Source organism: Adiantum capillus-veneris, chromosome 11, assembly GCF_014529385.1.
Source record: "Adiantum capillus-veneris isolate H3 chromosome 11, ASM1452938v2, whole genome shotgun sequence".
Classification (NCBI taxonomy): Eukaryota; Viridiplantae; Streptophyta; class Polypodiopsida; order Polypodiales; family Pteridaceae; genus Adiantum; species Adiantum capillus-veneris.
In genome coordinates, this window is record NC_140941.1 from 50,751,158 (window position 1) to 50,775,938 (window position 24,781).

Genomic DNA, 24,781 nt, shown 5'->3' on the forward strand with positions numbered 1-24,781 from the left:
ACAAGTTCTATTGTAAAGTACATGCTCTAATGTGCTATCTTTTTTTGCAACTATTTCTTTTTCACAAGCGATGATACTGCATGTTGCTTGCTTCTTGCACAATGTAACACCATAGCCCCTCCCTTGGTGCTTTCTTTTCTTGCAATGTTTTGCTTATGGTTGCATCAAGTTAATATGTTGTATAGGTATCCAACTAGATTTCTTATCCTTGTAATCATCACTATCTTTTCTTGATAAGTACCCCCTTGATATGCTTGTGTCATAGCCCGTTAGGCATCAAAATATTCATTGCTAACTGTGTTCGTATATACAAATTATGATACAAATCTTATATCACAAAGATATCAATCCTTATTTTGACACTTTTGCACGGATGCTTATCAATATATCAACAACATGCACATCAAATGGGCAATGTTTTTGCATCACTATTTTGGTCGATGAGAAGGCTTCCACACCATAAGTTATGGGTTTGGAAACTCACCCAAATAAGTAAAAAAAAACACACACACACACACACACACACACACACACACCCCTCAGGGGGTTCATCGTTCAATGACCCCTCTATATAACGTGCGTTTGCAGGGTATTAAAAAAACTCATCTTTTAACATGTATGAATGAATAAAATGACCCTTTATTTTAGGATTTTTTTTCAAATTGAATATAAAAATCCCTTCTTTTAATGTATCTCTTTTAAATTGCCTAAATTTTTTGTATTTTAAAACCCCTCCTTTCGAACTCAGGTTATATATTAACATGATTACATAGTGCACCCCTCCACACACACACACACACACACACACACACACACACACACACACATACACACAAGGTCACTTTACTTTGCTGTGATTGCTTCGCTGGTTACAATTTGGTTGCTGCCATTGCATGTTATCTTTTGAGGAATTCTCACTCTTCTGGCATTTGACTTGTGCTATGAAGCTTTTTTAGCTTGCTTACTGTCAATTGTTTTTAATAGTTGGCTTATATTGAGCAGAATGGAACTGATGGTTATATTGTCTTATGGGTGATTACCATGAGTCTGTTCCTTGTACTTTTGTGAACTTGGCTTATGCTTTGCATAATGGAGATGATGGTTATATTTCTCACACTATTTCCAAAAAACAATCGTGTTTTTTAATGAGATGTTTTTGACCATCTTGGCACGAGTTTTGCTTTTGTACATTAGACACTAGACATGCTTGGAGGAGTGTCATTTGAATGTTCTCCCTCCATTGTTCTCTTTTTTGTGGCCACTCTAAGCCTTAAGAAATACACATTAATAGGAATTCAAAAAGGAGAGAAAGTAGAGGATGAGGACTAGAGAAAATTGGTCATATGGCCCCTTAATTAGTAGATTGTATTAACAAGAACTTGACATTCCAAAAATTCACCAGGTTTTTCTAAACCAAAATAGCAAAAAATCTTTGAGTTGAAATCCGAAAAATAATAATTACAATTTCAAATTCTGTCATTACAAAGTTGTATGCTTGAACAATGGAGACTTTGAGACTTTGAGCCCTAAAATACTTTGTCCTTATTATCAAAGATTGGCAAAAATCTTGAACGTGTTCTCATCAAGAATAAATTGCCTTATTGATGCAAAAATGCCTATGATTGTTGCACTAGCAAAGATAAGTAGTAGAATTAAATGGATTGAGAAGTTTACAGACAAAGGAGGCACTTCAAAGAATTTCAAGTAGAAAATTATGGGATATATGAAGACTAATGGCATGTATCCAAGAGCACCAACAATTGCATTGAAATCACCAAAGAAGGGAAGCATTGCTGCCAACAATGTGGCGAGCATCATGAAGCATGTCCGTAAAATGAGTCGAAGGATAATTTTGAAAAAGATTGGTTGACTATAGTTGTGAGTTTTTTTCTGAATGCAATTATCAATGATCTCAAATGTAGGTTGTGAATAAAGCTGTCAAAAGTAGTAAGAAGAACATTAGACTCGTGCTACTTCTTCCTTCCCAAGTTCCTCTCATCCCTCATTCTCTCTATCTTCAAAGCCAAATAGAGTCAATGCTCTATCAAACTTGGGTTTTGATAATACATTGTTAGATATGCATCTTAAATAACTAGGCCACTGTACCTCTATCCTATATTTATACATTATGTAATGTTTATCGTTACAAAAAATCGTTATTGATTTTTTCATAATGAGTTTAATGCTAGAATTTGTACATTTATTCATCCCCGATATTTAAAAAAAAAAATCCTTTTTGTTGCTTTTTTCACAATAAAATCTATACTAGAACTCCCTAATTTGTGTCAATTGCAAAAGCTCCTTCAAGAAAAATAGCTGTTTCAAAAACCACAGAAGCTAAGCGCTTCAACCATAGAACATAGAAGAACTTAACGATATTTACTTCTATTTCATGCTTAAACAGATTGTCCCACCTCAACCATCTAGTTGACAAGCGAATACAAACCCCAACATTGCATGAAAGGAAGTTGAACCTTAATGCATCAATAAATCCTCACAATCCATATTCTTTGTCCTTTGAAGGTGCATTCAAATAGATAATTAAAGCCTAACCCTAGAGTAGCATCATATGGGTTAGAGGCTACCACCATTCATGTTAGGTTAGGATGAATCATCAAAGTTTTTGAAAATTATTTTTTGCTGTTTATTGAGAGTAACTTGCCTACATTGATAGAATTGTATATAAAATGCAAGTTTTGTGCAACTTTTACTCTATATGATTCCAAGGAGTCTAAAGGTTTGTCATAAGTATATTTACTTCATTAGTGTAGTAAGTCTTTTCCTTGCAATGTATTCCAATCCCATCTCTATTTATATTCGTTTAGAAACATAACATACATACCAAGCTTGCGTTCACTTAAATTATTTTTTAACAATGATGATTTGTAGTGAATAAGGCAAGGGAGCAAGATTTGTGGAGAAAAAATAACAAAAAACAATCCATCTAGGATTATCAATCATATGAAGCATACTACAACTAGAAAGAATCACTCTGCTATTGTTTCTCAACTATAGACATGCCTATCTGCATGGGCCACCTATATATGCAAACAATAACAACAAAAAAAAACATGAACAAGAGGAAGAGGAAGAGCAAGAAAAACAACAACAAACAATGACAAAAAGCTAATAACAACAATAGAGATAATGGACAATGTAGTTGATAGTGACAATAATAGCTATGGCGACGACAATGAATACGATGATGACAAATAGCAATGAAAACAAAAAAAAAAACAATAAGAAGTACAAAATACTTTCTATTAGTGAAAGCCGTCATTATGAAGCATTCCTTATTGCCCACAACATTCATAGCCATAATTTTTAGCATAAAAACATGTAATCGAAGAGATTTTACTATTCTAAGTGGTAATCAAGTGTCTTATGATTTTTTTCATTAAGTACTTAATGCTACTACACTTCCATATTCCTACTCTTAGAAGTTTAAAAAGTATGCAAGCTACCTACCACAGATCCTGCAATGAGTTGCACAATCATGGATAAGTTACCAAGAATAAACATCCAGCTTGGTATGTATGTTGTGCCAATATCTGATACCATGCTCAAGAATATATTTGAATTTGATGAATTGCCAAATGCCCAATATCCAGTAATGGCCACTGAAAAAAATGTTGTGATAGTAGCAACATAGCAAAGATGTAGTCCTCTAACCATGTTATCCTTGATAGGGCTTGATATGGTTGCCTACATCAAAACAATAGCAATGTTTTATAATCCAACCATCTACATTGTATGGGATTTTTCTCCCTAGTAACATAGATCAAAGTGTGTCAATCAAGTGAGTATAACGGAATGAAGTTAATGTACATCTATAAAAATACTTCAAATGCTAGAATATGTTTGTGTGATATTACATCTTGGTGATAAAATTTCACCAAAGCACTTTGCCATAAAATAATTTAGCTAAAGAAAATATTGATAATAGAAACTTGCTTGAAATATTGGTTTCAAACATGCACTAGAGGTTTACATGTTATGTGCTTAAAATCAATAACCAAACGCCCAAATTCCATTTTGGCATTAGTAAAGCACATGGTCTTACAAATATATGATCTCATGTCCCTAAATACTTATATTTGAGCATGGCTATACCTCTAAAATATCACCGTTTAGCTACCAACCTTGCTTTGTACAACATTTCTCTGAAAAATCGGTTCATTCTCTGTTATTAGAGCATGGATTAGAGAAAATGGGCCTAGCAGACATTTGATCTTGGGCAAAATCACCAAAATACCATTACAATCTGGTGAAATCCCATCTCTTAATACTTCCCTTCTTGCAATTCTTCATAGGAAGACCAGTTCTCCCTCAATTAAAAATGGTAGAACTAATATTTTGGATGGCATTTTTTTTCCAAACTCACAAATTATGATTGATAAATGAAGTAAAAACCAAAAAAAGTTACATAGAAAGCCATGCTTCACGTGAGCCGTGGCATTTGCCCAACTCTGTTGATGAGATTCTTGTCTCTTTATTACCCTCACCATCAGATGGTTCGACATGCATGAATAGTTTGACAACCTTTCTCTTCAACTCCAAGTTTTCCTCACATTCCGGTTGCAGGCAACTTCTACCTCATGACATTTGTAGCAGCCGTTTGAAAACAAATAAAGCCTATCTCTTGTCGGAAGTTGCCATAACTGCCCATACTCAAATCAATAAACTTGGGGATCGGCTTACTCATATTCCATAGAACACAAACCTTTATATCTAGGCCCTATCTTACCCGCATTAGTTTTAGAATAAATAGCATCTTGCACAACATAATAGCAATGGAATCCACTGTCATTCAGCCATAGAGGAAAACTCTTGAATGTAACCCACACCAAACAAAAGTCCATAAAGTCTTCATTTGGATAGAACTCAGGTGTCCAAGCTCCCTAGATGCCCCCTCTCATAATCAGCTCCTGAACAATTTGATCGGAAACACACCTTGCCACATAAAAGCCTTTACCCATCACCGTGAGCTAGCATATCTCTTTTCTATTGTTTGTCGCTGCTGCTCTCCACTCCCATAAGCTATGGGTTGTCATTCTACGGACCATAAAATATAGCACCACTGAGCGGGCACAACATTCTTGAAGACTTTGTAACGTTGCCTCCTGGCCGAACTCTTCTTGCAGCACATACCCGTCTTATAGATTTGTTTTGACTAAGCCTAGTTGCCCCAAACAGTATTTTCTCTGCCAGTGAATGAGCACCAAAGTGAGAAGACTTCAAAATCTTGGCAATGAATCTGTACGACTCAGAGGCCCTCTTCCTCCCTTCCGCAAAGAATACAAAGCCCCGTCACGAGGGATTCGCGATGATCCTCCTTATTGCTCTCTTGATTGTCATCTTTGGGGTCCATAGTAGTGCCGAGTCACGATGGGAGATGTGGAAATCCACCACCACCAATACTAGTGTGACATGTCCCTAGCTTACAAAGCATTGATGGGTCTCGATCCGTGAATAACAAAGGGTCGCGATTCGTATACCAAGCCTTACAAGGGAGGCTTGCCCACAATTGACACCCACATCCTACTGCGGCTTTTCAAAAATAAAAACACAAGATCCTTTCATCTTTCAATTGTAAAATTCAAAGAAAAGTCAACGTGCTATTATGGAGGATAGCATATTTGACCAATTTTGATGTGCTAGGTTCTGCACGGGCATGGGCATGACATGTGTGATGACTGCTTTTCTTGCTGCCTTCTCTCTCTCTCTCTCTCTCTCTCACACACACACACACACACACACACACACACACACACACACACACACACACACACACACACACACATGTAGGTGGTGGTCTTTCTGTGGGCAGAGCAACAACTCTACCCCCCCCATCGGTAGGCTGAGAACCGTTCAACTCTCTCTCTCTCTCTCTCTCTCTCTCTCTCTCTCTCTCTCTCTCATGGTGCGCACATGCGCCGTTCGCCTCTACGTTCGGCCAAAAAGCAGCTGCCATATCAGCTGGCCCCGCCACACCCCTGTCTTTAAGGTATTGGATCACCAACGGTCTCACTGTAATGGAGCCCCCCCCCCCTTCAGCACGTTCAACAAAGGTTCGCGATGTTTGCATGGCATGAAGGCCATTCAGAGAGCAGCAGACCTGCAAAAGCTACGATGACTTGGTGTGGACCAGCCGGATTCATTCTCGCTTCTGCAATGCTGTTGTGATCAGATAATGAGCTCTGAACTCTGTGATCGATCGTCTGCACGTGTGCAAATTCTACATCGGTCGTCACCCGTTCAATAGTGAACGATCACCTACGTGAACGACGCATGTGTGCTCTCCATCTCTCTCTCTCTCTCTCTCTCTCTCTCTCTCTCTCTCTCTCTCTCGTGCAGATGCACGCTATGCTAACGCGTCGAAGTCCCGTCGCCCACACCCAAGCTCTCGTAGCATCTAAGTACAGCTTCCAGTTATTTTGGAAATGCCACATCAGTGGCATTTCTGAAGTGTTATTATAACCAATGTACTAAAACTATCGCTTGCCTGTGAATTATAAAATAAAATCTATTTGAGTAGTGACCTTAGGAGTATGTGTGAGTTATGTCTGCACCACAATAAAGAAAGAGGAAAAATCCAGATTCTGTCTAGAGATTCTCTTTCTCTGAATTGGGGACAAGTGGGCCAAGTCGCTTCGCGCTCTCTCTCTCTCTCTCTCTCTCTCTCTTGATGGAAATGCAAGTGCGCCAAGTGTGTTGCTCTCTCTCTCTCTCTCTCTCTCTCTCTCTCTCTCTCTCTCTCTCTCTCTCTCTCTCTCTCTCTCTCTCTCGCGCGCGCTCGTACGTATGTGTGCAGGATGTTAGAAAAATAACCGAATAAAGCACCCAATCTTGGCTTTGTTTTTATTTCCAAAGAAAACCAAAAGATTCCCTTCTTTACCTCTTCAAAATTGAAAAAAAAGCAATTGCCAATAATAGCAAGTTTCTATTATTATTGTAATTATAGCTTTAACTTTTGGGCAAGGTAGCACCACCCCCCCCCCCGGTTCTACATCACATTCTCTCTCAGACGGAAAAGAGTGAGGGTGACATGGCAGGGATAATGTTTTGTTTCTGTCTTAAAGGTGGCTAGCAAGCCCTCAGGAATATATGACACAGGCATGGAGGCATGGGATCTATGGTGAGAGCATTGAGCACCGTAGAATTTGTTGGCACCACAAAAAGTAATTTCGAGTATAACTTTTTATATTCGAGATTAATTTCAGTCACATTTGGTATAAAAGTAATCTCGATCCCATACCATCACAAAAAACGCGCGAGTGCTCGTGGATAGACATGAGAGTCGCAAAAGTGAGGTCAAGGTTCCGAGGCTTGGGTGCGAAGCAATCTCGGGTACAAAATAATCTTGGGTACCCGAGATTACTTTGTCACGCCTGAAATTACTTTGCACGATCTATGTCTCTCCCACCCCCTCAATGCCCGTATCACTTAGTCCCCAGGCTAGCCTGCCTGCGATCTCTCCCTTTCTTCCTTGTTGAGTGCTCTCATGTGCGCTAACTTCTCCTTGTCTTTATCACACACATCAGTTCTCTCTTTGCGCTCAGGTGCCGTCGATGGGTGTGCAGAGTGGGAGCACGGGCACGGAGAGAAGGATGAGTAGGCCCAACAGAGTTTCTCTCTCTCCCCCCGAGAAATGTGTGCACGGATACGCTATGCTAGCAGGCACTCCCTCTATTGGCCATCGTTCGCGAAGGGACTAGTGACGAGGTTGCAGAAGAGCTGCCCATGAAATTGGTGCCACCTCCTAGCTCGTGAGCTCTTCTTGGCTCAAAGCTACGCTCGCCTGGCATGAGCAAGGCTCTCAAGTGGCAGTCATTGCGTCGGACAGAGGGCAGCTCCAAATTAGAGTTGGAGGAGGGCATGACAGATCTGCTCGTGGGAGTGGTCTCAGGTTTCTGATCGGAGGCAAATCTCTGAGATCATAGAGAGGGGAGGTAGCAGGTTCTCTCTCGTGCTTTGATTGCATGAGGGAGACATGCACTAGTTTCTGCCTGTCGCTCCTGAGCACGTCGGTGCCCCACTACTCGCTTCCAGGATTTGAATAGTCTTGAAGGAGGGCCTCAACTATATCTCACACGGGCATGGGAGATGGGATCAAGGGCTCCCCTTAATTCTGGGCCCTGACATTAGGCGCTCTTCGTAGATCTTATCGTAAAAATAAACTCGGGTATTTTTGTCGACTCGGGTAAAATACTCGAGTATTTTTGTCGACTCGAGTAAAATACCCGAGTTTACAAAAATACTCAAGTTTACTTTTTTTCGCCCTGATATATTTGCACATCAAAACTCCGTGGAAACGTCTACATTCTACAAGTAACGTGCGCGGGCGATGTTAGACCAAATGGCTCTCATACCCCACGTTGTGGGTTCAAGCCTCCCGAGAGGTAGGGAGCGGGGGAGTAAACTCGAGTACCTGAGTTTACATTGTTTTCGAGTTTACATTGGCCACCATGAAAGCCCAAGATCGTGTGAGATATAAGCCAGCAAGGAGGGGGTGGTTGCGACTGAGATTACATAAGAGGGGCAACATAACTGATTGCAACATAACTGCCAATTACTTCTAAACTCTACTTTTATCATAAATACTCTAATTACATAGATAGTAACACTTACGATTATCATTTGCAATAATTTTTGAGAATTTTTTCCCAAAGAGTTGGTCTAATGATAAGGCTTTGGCCTCTCAACCTACCGATTGTGTGTTCAAATCCCTCGTTGGGTCAACACTCTAGAGGGACACCTTGTGCTCACCTGGTGTTCACGTTGTTAGGGCTCTTGCCCTTGGACACGCAAGTGCATCCTCCTCTTGGGGTGGGTCACCCGAAGAGGAGGTTTCTAGCTAGTTGCTACGAGTTCTCTCCGTCGTTTCCAGCACATGGTGCATAAATTAGGTGGCCACGGTGATGCCTACGTGTGGCTCTTGATTGATGGTATATGACCCTTCCCTGACCATGTAACATGGCTAATATTTGGAAGGGATAAGAACCTCCCTTTGTGGGCCCTTTGGTGTGTCGATTTTTTTGATAATTTAAATGCAGTTAGGTCTCTCCAATCTCGAAAAATTAAAAAGCCTTGCAAAACATCTTAAGTCCATAAGTGAATGGTGAGTTTAGAAAATGAAAAGACCAGACTTTTTGTATCTATATAAAGAGAGATGGTCGACTTTTTGTATCTATATAAAGAGAGATGGTCGAGTGCACATTGACAATTTAAACGCAAGTTTGGGTGGTCATTAAGACTATTATGTGTATCATTAAGATTATTATGCATTAGAAAAACTTAGAAATAATACAAGTCTACTTACTTGAGTCTCAACAACCAAAGCATTACCAAACATTGTTGAAAGGATTGAAAGAGCATTGAAGGCATTCATTACTCTCGCTCTGTTACTCCCTAGCACACTATAAACAGCTATTGGCTTATCCTTGGAATAGTCTGTAAACAAAGCAACCAACACTTTGTTAGGGTTTTAAATTCCTCTATTAACTTGTTTCATTAGAAATATCTGGCACCTTAATATAATCCACTCACCATTGTAAGTTTCTTTTAAAAAAAAACTCACAATCGGTATCAAACTCAATTAAGCACAAATTACAATGCACAAAATGGTAAGAGAAGGTATCATTGAAAAATTTCATGTATAATAAATTGTAATGCTAGTTTCAATGCAAAGTTGGCAAAGCTAAAAAAAATCCAAAATTTTGTTAATTTAATTGAAAATTGGATACTGCACCTTGTTGAAATTTCAATCGTAAAGAAAGCAATATTAAGGGAGCCTCTCCGAATATAGAGAGATTTAAGAAGAAATCGCGTTTGCGTAATTGATAAATGTGCCTATAAAAGCTTTCAGAATGTATGCAAAAAATCTCAAACATTCTCAAGAAAAATGTGCCTAATGATGTTAAACCTAGTAGGACTCATTCATGATGTGTACACAACATTCCTGTTCTTATGCAAGAGAGGGACATTCGTTCTACAATTTCCCATACAAGATCAACAAAGATAGCCAGAAGAGACCTATGCTTTAACCTTATCTTATAAGAAACATAAAACAGTCAATAGGAGAACACCATTTCCCCCCTTTCACCTTGATTGACATTAATCCTTGTCATGAACTTAAGCCCTTTGATGATCTTACTAGTTTTCATTGTTTTTAGTCAATTTTGTGCTTTAGATTCTTGTAATTGTGTCTATATTCTCAATTACATTTGCTGTGCTATTTGCAGTGTGTCCAATTGTGATCGTCGACAAGGGTTCAATTCTAATATCTTATAATGACTCATGTATATGGGGTTAAACAAAAGGTCTTGATCCTTTCTGACATACATGCTGAAGAAAAAAGAAGGATTTTTCTTTAATGAAGATGTGTCTTAAGCAGAATTCTAGACTTTGTAACCTAGCTTCCATCATGAGTAAGTAGCACTAGACATCAAGAAGGCACATATTTCATAGAGTCTGTCTAACGCTAAATCAACTCTTGTTTACCTAATATGTCCACATTAATTGCATTAGTAGATCCTTCCTAGATCAAGCACGCTTCTCCCACATGTGCCAAGAAAGAGACCTTATGGAGATCCTCCCATCTAGCACACTTCATGCTTGTCAACTAGATTCTACCCATTGGTTCTTAAAGCATGTATGCATGGGTGCCTACATTATATGTGTTTGTACCTGCATGGACAAGCACATATAGAAGAGAGAGAGAGAGAGAGAGAGAGAGAGAGAGAGAGAGAGAGAGAGAGAGAGAGAGAGAGATCTTCTCCCACAATCATTGATTTATGTGGAATGCTTAATAAATACACGGTGTATTCATTTACATGAGTATAGAACCTACGTTTAAAGCCAAGAATCTTGTTCGTCCAATAGCTTATCAAGAAAAACAAGCCCAATGTTCACACAATTAGAAAGGCCACATTCACTCATTGATAGTTATAGATTTGAGCTTGAAAATGTGGATCCTTGGTAGGGGCATGCTTGGAATCTTTCATTGTTGAGCATGGACTTGAAATGTGATGGTTGTATGTGGAGGCATCAAGGTTTAGTGACCCTTTATTGAGTTGGCAATAGTTGGTTACTATAGTAGAGCCTATTTTATAATCTACAATGCTAATTCTAGAGAAAAGAAAACAAGCCTGTGGCTAATCTCCATTGTAGATGAGGTGTGACAAACTCAAGTCCAAATTATGGGATATATATCTGTAAGGAGCAATTCATTTTCCAAATGATATGATTGACCACAACCTAGAGATTTTTTTTTTTCATGATTTATGACAAGTTTCCTTTCATATATAAATTGGAGTTGTGATGTAAAGAGGAATGCAAGGTGATCTTACGTGCAATGATCGATCCACTGACAACAATTGCTGCATATGCCAATGAGGAGACAAATGAAACCAAGTTGAGGTGCCGCAAAGAATGGAATGTTGGTGTTTGTGACAAGATAGTTGATGCAATGCCGAATATGACAATAAACATTGGTAGCCTTAAGCTCATAGAGGGCTGAGAATAGTCATAACATATTGCCTACACAAGAACAACCCACATGTTAGATGATCCTATCACCTTCATGGTAGATCATATGCTTTCATATGTTTGATTTTACAAGAAATGATGAGAGATGAGGTGTTGCCTTCAAGCTTTGTCCCCCAAGAAGTACAAATGAGACGACTGTGGTGAAGCAAACCACAAACTGTAAGGGAGCTACTGCATAAATAGTCCATCTTCTTCCTAGAGATAAAGCGTTGTAAATCACAAACTCAACAATGCATGAAATAAAATATCTCGATTAAAACGAAATAATTTCTAATGATATTAAGAAGCTCTTTTTTGGAGAATTTTGTAGTTTTGCGAGTACCAATCTTGTCTTTAGTTAGAGACGAAATAGTAATCGTAAATCAGAGTGGTTTAAGTAAACAATTTTAGTAGCAAATTTGCTTGAAAGATTATGTAGAACAAACAACTCAAGCTAGGTTGAGTATCTTGATTTTTGAAGTTGACAGCTTGTAATTAACAGATATAGCTTAAAAAACAAGAACACTAATGATTTATAGATTTTTCTGACTTTTGGTATTAGAAAATAAGAACACTAATGATTTATAGAATTTTTTGATAATTATCTGCATCATTTGTGCCAATATTAAAGTAATCTGAGCATCTCTATGGGTATGCAACTTTGCGATTAGGAACATTGTTTTGCATGATCAAGAGAAACAATTTCCAAATTATGTGTAATATTTTGTTTTGAAATTAATGAGAAAGATCAAGCCCCAACACTTCTTAAGGGATCTCGCATAATTAATTGTCATGTATAATTCATTATACATGCCATCTTCCCTTCATAAATCGTATTACTAGGATTACAATAAATCTCAAGCACTACATGTGCCTTGAGGGGACAACAATTCCAAAAAGAGAATGAGTAATTCATAAGCAAGAGACCTTGATTTTTCTTTATCCGAAGATCAGTCTCCCAATAGGCACCACTCGAGCTGCCAAGGCAACTTAACACATGTTTCTTGTTCTTTGAATTGCTCAAGAGACCTTACTCTTGACCCTATAAAGAATATGAGCTCAAAGCTTCACACACGATATCATTGAATTAAGCTACCATAAAGTTTCTCTTAAAGACCCAAAGGTTCCGAGATTTCTAGATTTACTTCAAATAGCAGTCTCTGGTAACTTGCATGCATACCAAAATTGCATGGTTTTGATTTCTTCTCCAAAACCAAATCATTCCTAAAAAAGAGAATCTTCTACGTCGTCTGCATCCATTTGCAAATTTTGGTAGCATGACCCCATGATGAAGGGCAGTCTTTATGCTTAAGCCTTGAAGCATATGTGCTCAAAGCTAGCGTCATGGATTTCATGGAGAAAAAGATGAATGGAAGTTTCAGATAAAAGCAAGCACTCCTTGGCAAGCGACAACCATATAGGATAGAGGAGCCAATCAAAGGATGGGTCCCAATGTTTTAGAGCCTTTTGAAGAGCCTTTTCTAGTTTTGACAACGTTTTTTGTTTTTGTATTTTAAAAATTTGAATGAAGTATTATGGAATAGAAATGGCTCTAATTATAAAAAATAAACCGTGCTTCATGATAACTTCTAGTTTGGGGAAATTGAAGTAGCTCAGGGCCTATCCAGCCAAAGTAATCCCTATCCTTTTCCATGCTTTATGATACTTTTCAAAACTCTTTTATGCTGTTTTGATATAAAAAACTCCTAAAAATCACTTATTTGAACCACTTAATTCAACTCTAGAGATCGAAATGTATACACACCTATAAGCTCCTTACTCACTTCACCATAGTGTTGATAACGTCTCCCCGTCTTTTCAAAACGGTCAAGAATAAGAATCAAGAGGTAATATGCATAATATGAGGCTATTGCAAACATAGTGAGGAAAAAAACTCCTGGACCCCATCCAAGTCCTGCTAATGCAGCAGGTAAATTTGGTGTTGAAGCTCCTGCTGTACCCGTGGTAAGATGGTAACCAGCATGTAGCCAAGTGCCTGCAAGCATGTGAAGTATATTTGATCTAAAATTATCAATAATTTTAAATTAAATTATGCATGTTTATGTGACATAAAAGTGGATTGCATGTACTAAATCACAAGTTAGCACTCTACATTTATACATTGTAGCAATCAATCTGACCAACATGATGTACATGAGACCAGAATGCCCCATTCTATCATTTGCACTCTTATTGGCATTGTCTTTCCACAAAAAGGGAGGGCTTAGGGTGCATGCTGAGGAGTTTTCAGCTGGTCGAAGTACCCTTCAAATTTTCAAAGGTATATTTTATTTTTTTCCCTCTATAATCTCTCTTCTTCTTCTCTTCTCTTCTCTCTCTATCTCTCTCAATGCCAACGTCCGTTTCCACATGCCTTATTTTGAGAGACCGTTCATTTGTGATATGATTCTTTTTTCTTACTATTAACTTTTTTCACACCAAATGTAGTGATAGAAAAATTGGGATCTAGAAAAAGTTAATACGTATGTCTTGAAAGCCATGATGTTTTTTTTTGGTTTTGGGGGTTGTGGTGGATAAGGTTTGATATGACACTTGGGCGTGTATGTGTGTATACAAACCAGTCTCTCTCTCTCTCTCTCTCTCTCTCTCTCTCACACACACACACACACACACACACACACACACACACACACACACACACACACACACACACACACACACACACACAAACCAGTCTCTCTCTCTCTCTCTCTCACACACACACACACACACACACACACACACACACACACACACACACAAAGTTGCCACCCTCATATCCAGTGCCAGTCATCGAGAAGCTCAACATAGAGCGTGCCACATGTTTCAGTTGGTCCTATAGATCGACCATATTTGACCTTAGAGGACGCACAAGAAGTTTTGGACAAATTCTCACAATATTTTCCACATTGTGACTTACCTCAACATCATGAGCTTCTGTGAGGGAGGCGCCGCATACCTAGCTAGGTACAATTGGGGGCAGCGGACCGCCAGGCAAGCGGTACCTAGCTAGGTATGCGGCGCCTCCCTCACTTGCCCGACGGTCCCTGCCCCCAATCGTACCTAGCTAGGTATGCGATGCCTCCCTCACAGAAGCTTATGATGTTGCGCATTGTATGAAAAGCATTGAGAAAGACTCGGTTTTCCTACTGTATGAGAAAATTTCTAAATCTTCTTGTGACGCTAAAACACACACACTCTCTCTCTCTCTCTCTCTCTCTCTCTCTCTCTCTCTCAGTTAGGTAAGCATTTAAGCTTCTTGCCACTCTGATTCTCCACAAGTGTCACAAACGTTTTGAAAACACTCAACGCTTCATCCTTGTGCTTGAGAAAGTAAACCCATACTTTCCTCGAGTAATCATCTATAAATTTCATAAAGTAAGAAGCTCCCCCTAGAGATAGGTTAGGCATAGGTCCACACAAATCACTATGAACAAGTGCCAACTGTGTATCTCTTCTATTGCTTCTATGCTTATGTGGCTGCTGTGTTTGCTTACCATACAGACAATGTTCACAGAATTCAAAATCATTAAATGAAAAGCCAGGCAAATAACCAGAACGAGACAAGATTTCCATTCCCTTCTTGGACATATGTCATAACCGGCTATGCCACAAAGAAACGTTCGGCTGCTTGGTTACATTGATTACATTTTTAGAGACATTTGATACATAAATCATGTAAAGTCCTCCAGACTTTACTCCATGTGCTACTGTCATAGAATACTTGAATATCTTCCACATGTTATGTCCAAAAGTGGTGACGTAGCCAGCATCATCAAGTAAACCTGTGCTGATCAAGCTCTTTGTAATTGCGGGAACATGTCTCACATTCTTCAGCGCGAAAGAAGAGCCATTCTGAAACTTCAATTGAACATCTCCAACACCTAAGATCTCACATGTCTGCCCATTGCCTAGCCGAACATGATCTTTAGTGGTCACATAAGAGGTAAACCACTCCTTGTTTGGAGACACATGAAGTGATGCCCCTGAGTCTATAATCCAGTCACTCAGTGCATTTCCATCAGATGATGTAAGAAGAGCTGAGTCCATTGTATTCTTCAAGAAGTAGATGTCTCCTGACATTAGACTGTCATCCTCTGCAACAGTGTTTGTCACATTTATTTCTTGAATATTCACTGAAGACTTGTTCTTCTCACCATGGTCTTCAGCTTTCTCTTTGCCTTTTTCTGCTTTCCATTCTCTGCAGTCTCTTTTCATGTGACCCTTCTTGCCACAATGGTAGCATTCTATGTCACTTTTGCCTTTAGCACTGCCGGACTTGCTACGAGACTGATTCCTCTTTCCACCTTTGTCCTTTTCTTTGGTCCTTCCCCTGACAACTAAGGCTATTTCTTTGCCTTTGTCCATTGTCTTTCTGTTGGTTTCTTCAGTAAGTAGATTGCCTTCTACACCTGCTATGGTCAAACAATCTGGAGGTGCAGAATTACTCAAAGTTGTGTGAAAAGTGTCCGAACTTTCCGGTAATGTGATCAATAGAAACATATCTCTAATAGGTTCATCAAACTTGACACCTTGAGCTGACATCTGACTGTAGATGGTGTTGAATTCATTCAGATGATTGGACATAGGTGTCCCTTCTTTCATCTTCAAGTCAACAAGCTTCTTAAGCCAGTATACCTGTGAAGCTGCACTCTGCTTCTCATAAAGATCACTCAGCTTTGTCCATGCTTCATAAGCCGACATCTCGTCTGCTACATTGAAGTAAACGTTTTCTGCCAAAGTCAGCATAATGGTAGAAAGTGCCAATTCATCCATTTCGCTCCATTCATCTTCGTCCATATCTTCTGGTTTTATCCCCTTGAGCTTTATGGTTTTATCTGCTTCTTTTGTACCAATACGTACCAAATCTGCTTCTTCCACAATGGGAAATTGGTTCCATCCAGCTTCTTGATATTGTAAAGAGTAGTGTCCTGTGATCCAGCCATAACTACGCTTCACAGTAGTTTACTTTCCTGGGAAAAATTCGACAGAGTTTCCCCTGTAAACTGACCTCTGAACCAATATCAACCTGTCAAATGAACCAAGAAAGCTTCAAATTCTGCAGAAATTTCGGCAAAGTCTCCTTTGTAAAATGGATCTGGTGTACTAAAAAACAAACCAAAAACAACTCAAAAAACCAATGTCTCTCTAACACTGTAAGCTGTGGGTAAACCTGTCCTGCACCTGTACTGTCTCTCACTGTCCTGTCACTGTCCTGTAAGCATAGACTGCGACAATGCCTCAACGACAATAAAGCAAAGATGCAATCCCAACTGTCTAACTCACAGTCAATACATCCTAGCTGCCTATCTAAGGGTGCTCGAGGGATCGCTCCAAGACCTGTATCACCGAAAGGATCTCAACATTCGAAAATCCCCCAGCTCAATAAAACCTCACTCGACCCTCAACAAAGGCTGCAGTAAATCTGATAGTACATAGACTTCCCACAAAGTCATACATCCATAAATTTTCCACTGTATGCTGTAATCGCTGCGGCAATTGTTTGCTGCGTGACTCACAGCCAGCAAATCCTCAACAGATATACATCATCTTTGACAATACATCCCATGTGGAAGTACCTGCAATGTCAGGATGAAATCTAGAATATCAAGCAGCAAACACAAGCTACCTGATGAACTAGTGGATGTTGCCTACAGTTCGTGTGTAGGTGCGCCCGTGTCGTATGTGACATGCCTCCAAGAACTGTGAGCCGTCCTTCGTTGTGTAGACAACCACAAATCAACACTCTGGAAGTGCTGATATCCTCAGCACTTGCATTTGTAGGCCAAAACCCCAAATTTGCAGAGTCGGATCTGCACCCGCCGAGACCACGTAGTCGAAAATGGCTTGCGCAGAACTTTGTCGAAGCTGAACGGTGGCCGAGATGACCTCAAAATGAAATTCTGAGAACACCAAGGCCTTCAGGTGCTCCCACAGGATTTGGGGCCGTGTCTTCGCTTGTCAAATCTCACTCCAATCTGAGCAGGTGACTCTAGCTTCCTGCAATGCTGCCCCGAGCCTCGATCTGAGCTCTGATACCAGTTGAAGGAGTACGAGCGGAAGTGCGACGCGAGAGAGAGTGCGAGAAGAAGAGCACGACGATATGGTGAACTTGCTCTACTGTAATGTATAGAGCATAGTGAGTTCTTATTAGGTTTTAACAAAAGAATATGTGTACATACCTAGCGGCCCGCCCACTTACCTGGGCGACCACATTGGGCTTTATACCCCAACACCTTGCAGATATTTTCACAAAGGCATTGTCTCGTAAAAAGCTTGAAGCTTTCCGCAAAGCTTTGGGCTTACTCCCCTTTGTGGACTGATCCCGGCCTCAGGGCATGGCACTTCCCTTTACTCATGTGCTAGCTCTTGTTCACCGCATCACTCCAGGGGGGATTTGTTACCATATACATGTGGTAGTGATGTGTGTGAACACACTAGGACCGCTAGGGCATTTTTTCTCTCTTCAGGAGGTTTTTTCCTCCATGCATTGTATATACGCCCATCACTCTAGGGCTATCTATCTTTCCATTGCACACTAAGTAACACACTCTCTATTGTGTGCCTTGAGCTTCCTTCGTTTTCTCCAAGCTGTGTGTGTTTCTCTGCAACCCAAATTCCAACAGGTATGATTGGGGGCAGGAGACCACCGGCCCGGTGGTGTGTTTCTTTGCAACCCAAATTCCAACAGGTATGATTGGGGGCAGGAGACCACCGGCCCCCCAACCGGGCCGGTGGTCCCCTGCCCCAAATCGTACCTAGCTAGGTATGCGATGCCTCCCTCACAAGAGCTCATGATGTTGAGGTAAGTCACAATGTGGGAATTATTGTGAGAATTTGTCTAAAACTTCTTGTGTACTCTAAGATCACTGAAATAATCATGTCTTAGAGTTGCTAATGAGTTTTGTATACATAATTCAATGAAAAGACATAAAGGATTCCTCTTAATAAAAAAAAGCACTCTTGTCTTTGGAATCTCTATAAATTTAATATGGTAGCCTTGATACATGCATTGATGTTCCCATTCATGCTTAACATAACGAGAAGGTTTGTGACTTGTTTCCTAATCTAAAAACTGACAGCAACAAGTTACCATACGCCTTGACTACTTAATCCACATTAGGTTAAAAAAATCCTTTCAAAGAGACCATATTTTATGTAATGGGAGTCAATTCAGTCTATAGAACTAGTATTGTGAGCAAGTTACATCATCTGAGGTGACAAATAGCACTATAGAGAACCATATCCATCCCTGTATATTCTACGACAATGCTTCGACAAGTTAATGCATATCATGTCATGTTCGACGTGCCAAAGTCTACTAGAAACCCAACTTGCTTAGAAATTCTTCACATTCTTGCTTTTCTCAACCCAAAAGTCACACATTCTCTGTTCAAAAATTCATTTGGGGCTCTTGTTGTATATGTTTCTAAAACTATCAAGGTCCAGGGTCCAGGGGCAATCCATCTCATCGTTGAGACGAGGGTTCAAATTTTGCCCGTGAGTGTCCTTTTTCATCATTAGGGTTATGTCCTCCTATTTTTTACGTGGTGAAACCCAATTCCGTGTCGCCTTTTCTCTATCAACTATCCCACACCCTATCAAAGATGTCGATTGATAGTACAGATGAAAAGCTCTCAATCGTGCATGGTTCCACCTCAAAAGATGCATCACACTGTGAGCGTGGCTGTTCCAATTTTGTTTGTCCCTAACTTGGGGGTTTTATCATAGAGATTCCTCCTAATAAACTTATGCCCCACGATCTTCTTAGCACATACTAAGAAGATACTTCTCTATTTTTTGGTTTTTTTGCAGAACTCACAATAGTGAGTGTAATATATTAGAAATAACCACAAAGATTTACAGATTGAAGCCATGCTCATACCGGGCCATGGCGTCTCCCAAACACCACAACACCATTTGCAATACATCGGCTGAGAGGGGGGCCACCCCACCACAAACATAGGGATACCAAAACAAAGACTAGCTACCTAGGGAGCACACCTAACATGAGTAAGACCCCAACCACTCAAACATGCAAGTCAGCCATCGTAGCGCCAATTGCCTAATTCCACTCTTTAGAGTTCTTTCGTTTCCCAATGGCAACAATTGCCTCCTTGATTTCTTGGATAATCTTCGTAAAGCTAGCTGTTTCCGTTCATTTGTGATATGATTCTTTTTTATTACTATTAACTTTTTTCACACCAAATGTACTGATATAAAAATTGGGATGTAGAAAAAGGTAATAGTTATGTCTTGAAAGCCATGATGTTTTTCTTTGGTTTTGGGGGTTGTGGTGGATAAGGTTTGATACGGCACTTAAGTGTGCACAAGAATTTTTGAACAAATTCTCGCAATATTTCCCACATTGTGACTTACCTCAACATGATGAGCTTCTGTGAGGGAGGCGCCGCATACCTAGCTAGGTACGACTGGGGCCAGTGGTCTCCTGCCCCCAATCGTACCTAGTTAGGTATGCGGTGCCTCTCGAGCAAAAGCTCATGATGTTGTGCATTGTATGAAAAACACTGAGAAAGACTCCGTTTTCCTACATGAGAAAATTTCTAGATCTTCTTGTGACGTGTATGTGTGTATACAAACCAACGTCTCTCTATCTCTCTCTCTCTCTCTCTCTCTCTCACACACACAAACTTGCCACCCTGTCAGTCATTGCATAGCGCGTGCCACTGTTTCAGTTGGCCCTATAGATCGACCATATTTGACCTTAGAGGACGCTAAAACTCTCTCTCTCTCTCTCTCTCTCTCTCTCTCTCTCTCTGAGTTAGGTACCTTTAGAAGGGCCGGGGTGCGGCAAGGATGGCAGAGCGCTCTCACTCATCGCTGAAGAGTCCTGGGCTTTCCCCACTTCCATTTCCACGTCTTCCATTTCCTTCACTCTCTCTTGACGCACACATATAGAAACACGCCAACCTTTAAAAAAAAGCCCCTCCTTCCAATGGCCGCCTTTTATAGAGTACACAAAGGGAAAACCTTAGAAAGAAGCCTCTACAAAGAAGTAATCACATCCACGGTTTGATATAGCTTTGATGTAGGTTACAGTGTCCATTCTTGCTTTTCCAAAGGCACCTTCCAATGAGGAACACAACACAAGCATGACATCGTGTGCATCATCTTGTCTACTAAATTGTTAAACAAAAATTTGGAACAAACCAAAAACCACACTTGGAGATTAAACACATAATCATGCCTATTAAGAATATATTCAACAGCTTAGGGTGAATTACTCTCAACACCTTGCATATACAATCTCGCCTATAAAATAATAGCAAAAACCTAGGGTGAATTACTCTTAAGACCTCGTAGAAGAGAGATTCTCTGACACGGCCCACCCCATCAGAAGCTGCCACCGCCCCACTCCTCGACACTTTTAGTCCGCTAGGACAATGGAATAACTCTACATTTGAACGACTCTAAGATCAATGCAATAATCATGCCTTAGAGTTGCTAATGAGTTTTGTATGCACAATCCAATGAAAAGACATAAAGGATTCCTCTTAATATAAAAAAGCACTCTTGTCTTTAGAATCTCTATCAATTTAATATGGTAGCCTTGATACATGCATTGATGTTCCCATTCATGCTTAACATGACGAGAAAGTTTGTGGATTCTTTCCTAATCTAGAAACTGAGAGCAAGAGGCTACCATAAGCCTTGACTACTTAATCCACATTAGGTAAAAAAAGACCTTTCAAAAAGACCATACTTTATGTAATGGGCATCAATTAAGTCTATAGGACTAGTATTGTGAGCAAGTTACATAATCGAGGTGACAAATAGCACTATAGCGAACCATATCCATCTCTCTATATTCCACGACAATGCTTCGACAAGTTAATGCATATCATGTTATATATATACTATTAAGGGCGAACCATATCCATCTCTCTATATTCCGCGACAATGCTTCGGCAAGTTAATGCATATCATGTTATATATATACTATTAAGGGCGAAGTCTACTAGAAACCCAACTTGGTTAGAAATTCTTCACATGCTTGCTTGTCTCAACCCAAAAGTCACACATTCTCTGTTCAAAAATTCATTTGGGGCTCTTGTTGTATATGTTTCTAAAACTATGCAGTCCAAGGTTGAGGGGCTCAATAGCCATTCTGTATTGCGAGCATCTATATGGACCAATACCTCTTGCTAGAACCTTCACACCAGTTGGCATGGAAGATACTTCTCTTTTTATCAAAACAATCCATTGATTGGTTATCTTGCCTATAGTGAAACAATGCAAGATACAACTCAAAATCACTCATTTTCTACATACAACACCATATTAGTTAAAATGGGAAAATCCCAATTCTCACTTTAGAATTTTTGATTTCCATAAAAAAAAAATCTATAATTTTTATATGTTGAGAAAAACATCTTCTGCTGTTTAGGGTCTATGTGCTAACCTTTGAGGTGGGTGCATAGTTGTTATGCACATTTCACTCTCAAACGGCCAAAGAGATCATTATTCTCATACATGATTGATGGTGTTGATAAACACAAAGATGTATTCCAAGTAAGGAGACAAGCATAAAGAGCTTGAACCATACAAACATGACCACCATTTTCTAACAAAAAATTCTATGGTTTTTTCATGTTGAGAAAAAAGATCTCCCCTAAGCCAGTGAGTTTTATGTGCATAACGGTCCCAATATGTTGGTAAACATTGAGATGAGAACCAAACAAGGAAGAGAGCACATATTGAGTTAAACATGAGACTTTGTCGTTCACGATACCAACGTACAAATCAATAGAGAAAACTTCTAGTGTCATAAAATCTACTATCTAACCAGCCCAAATGATTTTCTCATATAAAACTTATCATTTAATGTGGGAGAATAAACGAGAACAAGGATTAAAATATAGATATGTGCTTACAGATCTATCTCAACACGGGGCCAATGGTAAAGGGTTCAAATGAGAGATGGTATGTCAAAGAGAAAGATGAGCTAATGGAGCTTAAAGACGTTCGGGTTAGCTTCATTAAGACCTCCAAAGGTTAGTGTTAAAAGTCCTATGACCTTAGGCAAGCTAGGGCTGAGCTTGAGGTGGGAACCCGGCCCAAGCTTGAGGTGCTTGCTGACTAAAGTTCTTGAGGTGCTTAATGCCTAAAGTGCTAAGGTGCTCCATGACTAAGGTGCTTGAGGGGGTAAGGTGTTCCACAAAGTCAATGCATATCCCTACACAAGGGGGGGCGAGCCCTCATTGTAGGGGCTAGAGAGAGAACACACACACCCTCACACAAGACAAGCTTGGTACAAAGAAAGAAAATTGGACACTTGTCAAGCTCCTCTTCATGTTGCCCTCATGGTGTGTCTAAAGCATATTGGCTGGCCTCCCAAGGGGTCAAATAATAATTTAGTTAATTTAATCAATTGTCAATGCATTTATCAAGTCCTCTCTCTCAAAGGGGAAAGGGAGACACTTTTCCCAAGACTACCCTTGCTGCTTGATATGCACTAAGCCTGTGATTGGCCAAGCTTGAGGAGGTCCAATAAGGTGCTAGATAGTGCTAGAAGAGGGGGGTCGATCAAAGCAAGTAGTGGGCTAGCTTGGAGGGCTATACTCTCCCTTCCCCCCGCCCCCTCCAATCTCTCTCTCTCTCTCTCTCTCTCTCTCTCTCTCTCTCTCTCTCATTGTGTGAGTTGCAAGTGCAAGAGCTCCATCTCCTTCTCCAAGCTAGTAGGGAAGTTGAGAGCCTGCACCAACACTCTTGGCTATGGAATGCAAATCCAACCAAGAGCCATGCTTCAATGCTTAAGCTTTCCATCTTCTCCATCTTCATTACTATGCTATTATGTATGCCAGGAAGAAGAGTGATGATAAGTGAGAAATTATTTCTTTCTCCTATGAATGCTTTTTCTTCCTCTTCCCTACCCTCATTCCTTGCTAGCTCTCTCCACCTTTGAAGGTGTTTGAGGCCTTGGGACACAGGCTGGGGATGGTTAATGCTTTCTACAAAGTCTATGTTATGCTCGTGATGCATGAAGCTTTCCATATTCATTGCATCACCTAGGTCACAAGGAACACAAAGCTTGTATTGTACCAAGTCTCTCTTGACGGGAGAATCTATAATACAAAAGCCTATTCGAGGGGGGACTGTCTCCACATAAACCCGGTCCTCAAATGTTGTCAAGTTCTCTAAACTCTCTCTCTCTTGCAACGGTATTGTTCATGCCAAGTTAACTAAGTATTATGGTTAAGTTGCTACTGCTAAATAAGTTCATCCTTTATGTTCTCAAAGAAGTTTCACAAACATGCTATCTTTAATTCTCCTAATTCCACTATTCTCAACGTTCATAGGCCATTTCCATTACATTGGTATCAGAGCTATTGGTTTCTCTTTTCTTGCTTAAGAAGAGAGGTCCTTAAGTTGTCCAGGAAAGGTTGGGCCTGTTTATTGCAATAGGTTAAGTGGGACATGATCTATTATCTTGGTTGAGAAGGACTTAGTTCGAGGTACACCGTTGGGAACTATAGACTTAATAATGGAGCCTCTCGGGGCTTGCCTTTGGCTTAACCATTATTGAGCTATTAGCAAGCTTAACATGAACCATAATCAACCGAGCAATGTTAGACCCTCTCCACTAGTCTTTGCAATCAATCGTGTCTAAACCACGGGTGTGGCTGCTTGAGAACTGATTTTTAAAGGTAAAGAGGAGTAGCGACTAAGGTTTTTGAGGGTACCAAAGCACAAAGTAATCCTATACATAAGTTGAATTAGCATGGGTGACCATAACCAAGAGAGTAGAATGAACATTGATAACTCTAATTTTGCACATGAAGGTGCTAATGATGATGCCTCCATGTTTGTTAATTACCTTATTACTAGGTTGCAACAAGCTATGGGCAACTCTTCTTTGCAAGCCGAAGTTACTCAACAACTTCGTGCTTATGGGATTTCCCTTCCTCTCCAAGAGAAGAGAGAGAGAGAGAGAGCTTAGGAGGCCTCTTGATGAGACCCCCAAAAGAAGACTCTCTCCCATATGAGAGGAGGGATCCAAAGAACAAGAAAGTAATGAATCCCTAAGTTCCTCTGAAGATGTGGCTCCACAAAGACGGCGGTCTAAACTGTCGCCAACTCCTCCCAAGAGGAATAGGTCAACCCACAGTCCTTCTCCTTGTCACTCTGAAAGGGAAGAGAGGAAACAAAGGAAGAAAAGGGCAAGAAAGAGGTCACCCTCTTCTCCTCTTCTTCACCTTCCTCCTCTTTTGACGAAAACTATGGCTATTCT

The 24,781-nt window shown here is 40.1% G+C and overlaps 1 protein-coding gene across 1 annotated transcript; it reads right to left on the minus strand.

Annotated features, from left to right (window-relative positions):
• Positions 1 to 1,432: 1,432 nt before the first annotated feature.
• Positions 1,433 to 20,756, minus strand: LOC147447226 (GABA transporter 1-like). The gene is made up of 7 exons (XM_086524281.1): positions 20,320 to 20,756; positions 13,295 to 13,525; positions 11,648 to 11,745; positions 11,352 to 11,541; positions 9,323 to 9,453; positions 3,469 to 3,705; positions 1,433 to 1,935 (listed from the first exon to the last, which is right to left on the minus strand). The coding sequence occupies exons 1-7, from the start codon at positions 20,414 to 20,416 to the stop codon at positions 1,549 to 1,551; spliced, it is 1,371 nt and encodes a 456-aa protein (XP_086380407.1). The 5' UTR covers positions 20,417 to 20,756; the 3' UTR covers positions 1,433 to 1,548.
• Positions 20,757 to 24,781: the final 4,025 nt, after the last annotated feature.

Excerpts from the sequence above, each read along its gene's own strand:
- LOC147447226 (XM_086524281.1), bottom strand. The coding sequence starts at position 20,416 with ATGGAAGACGTGGAAATGGAAGTGGGGAAAGCCCAGGACTCTTCAGCG. Across the intron at positions 11,542-11,647 it reads TTGGGGGACAAAGCTTGAAG|GCAATATGTTATGACTATTC; the intron begins GCAACACCTCAT and ends GTTCTTGTGTAG. Across the intron at positions 1,936-3,468 it reads AACTCATTGCAGGATCTGTG|CTTTATTCACAACCTACATT; the intron begins GTAGGTAGCTTG and ends TACTTTTGACAG.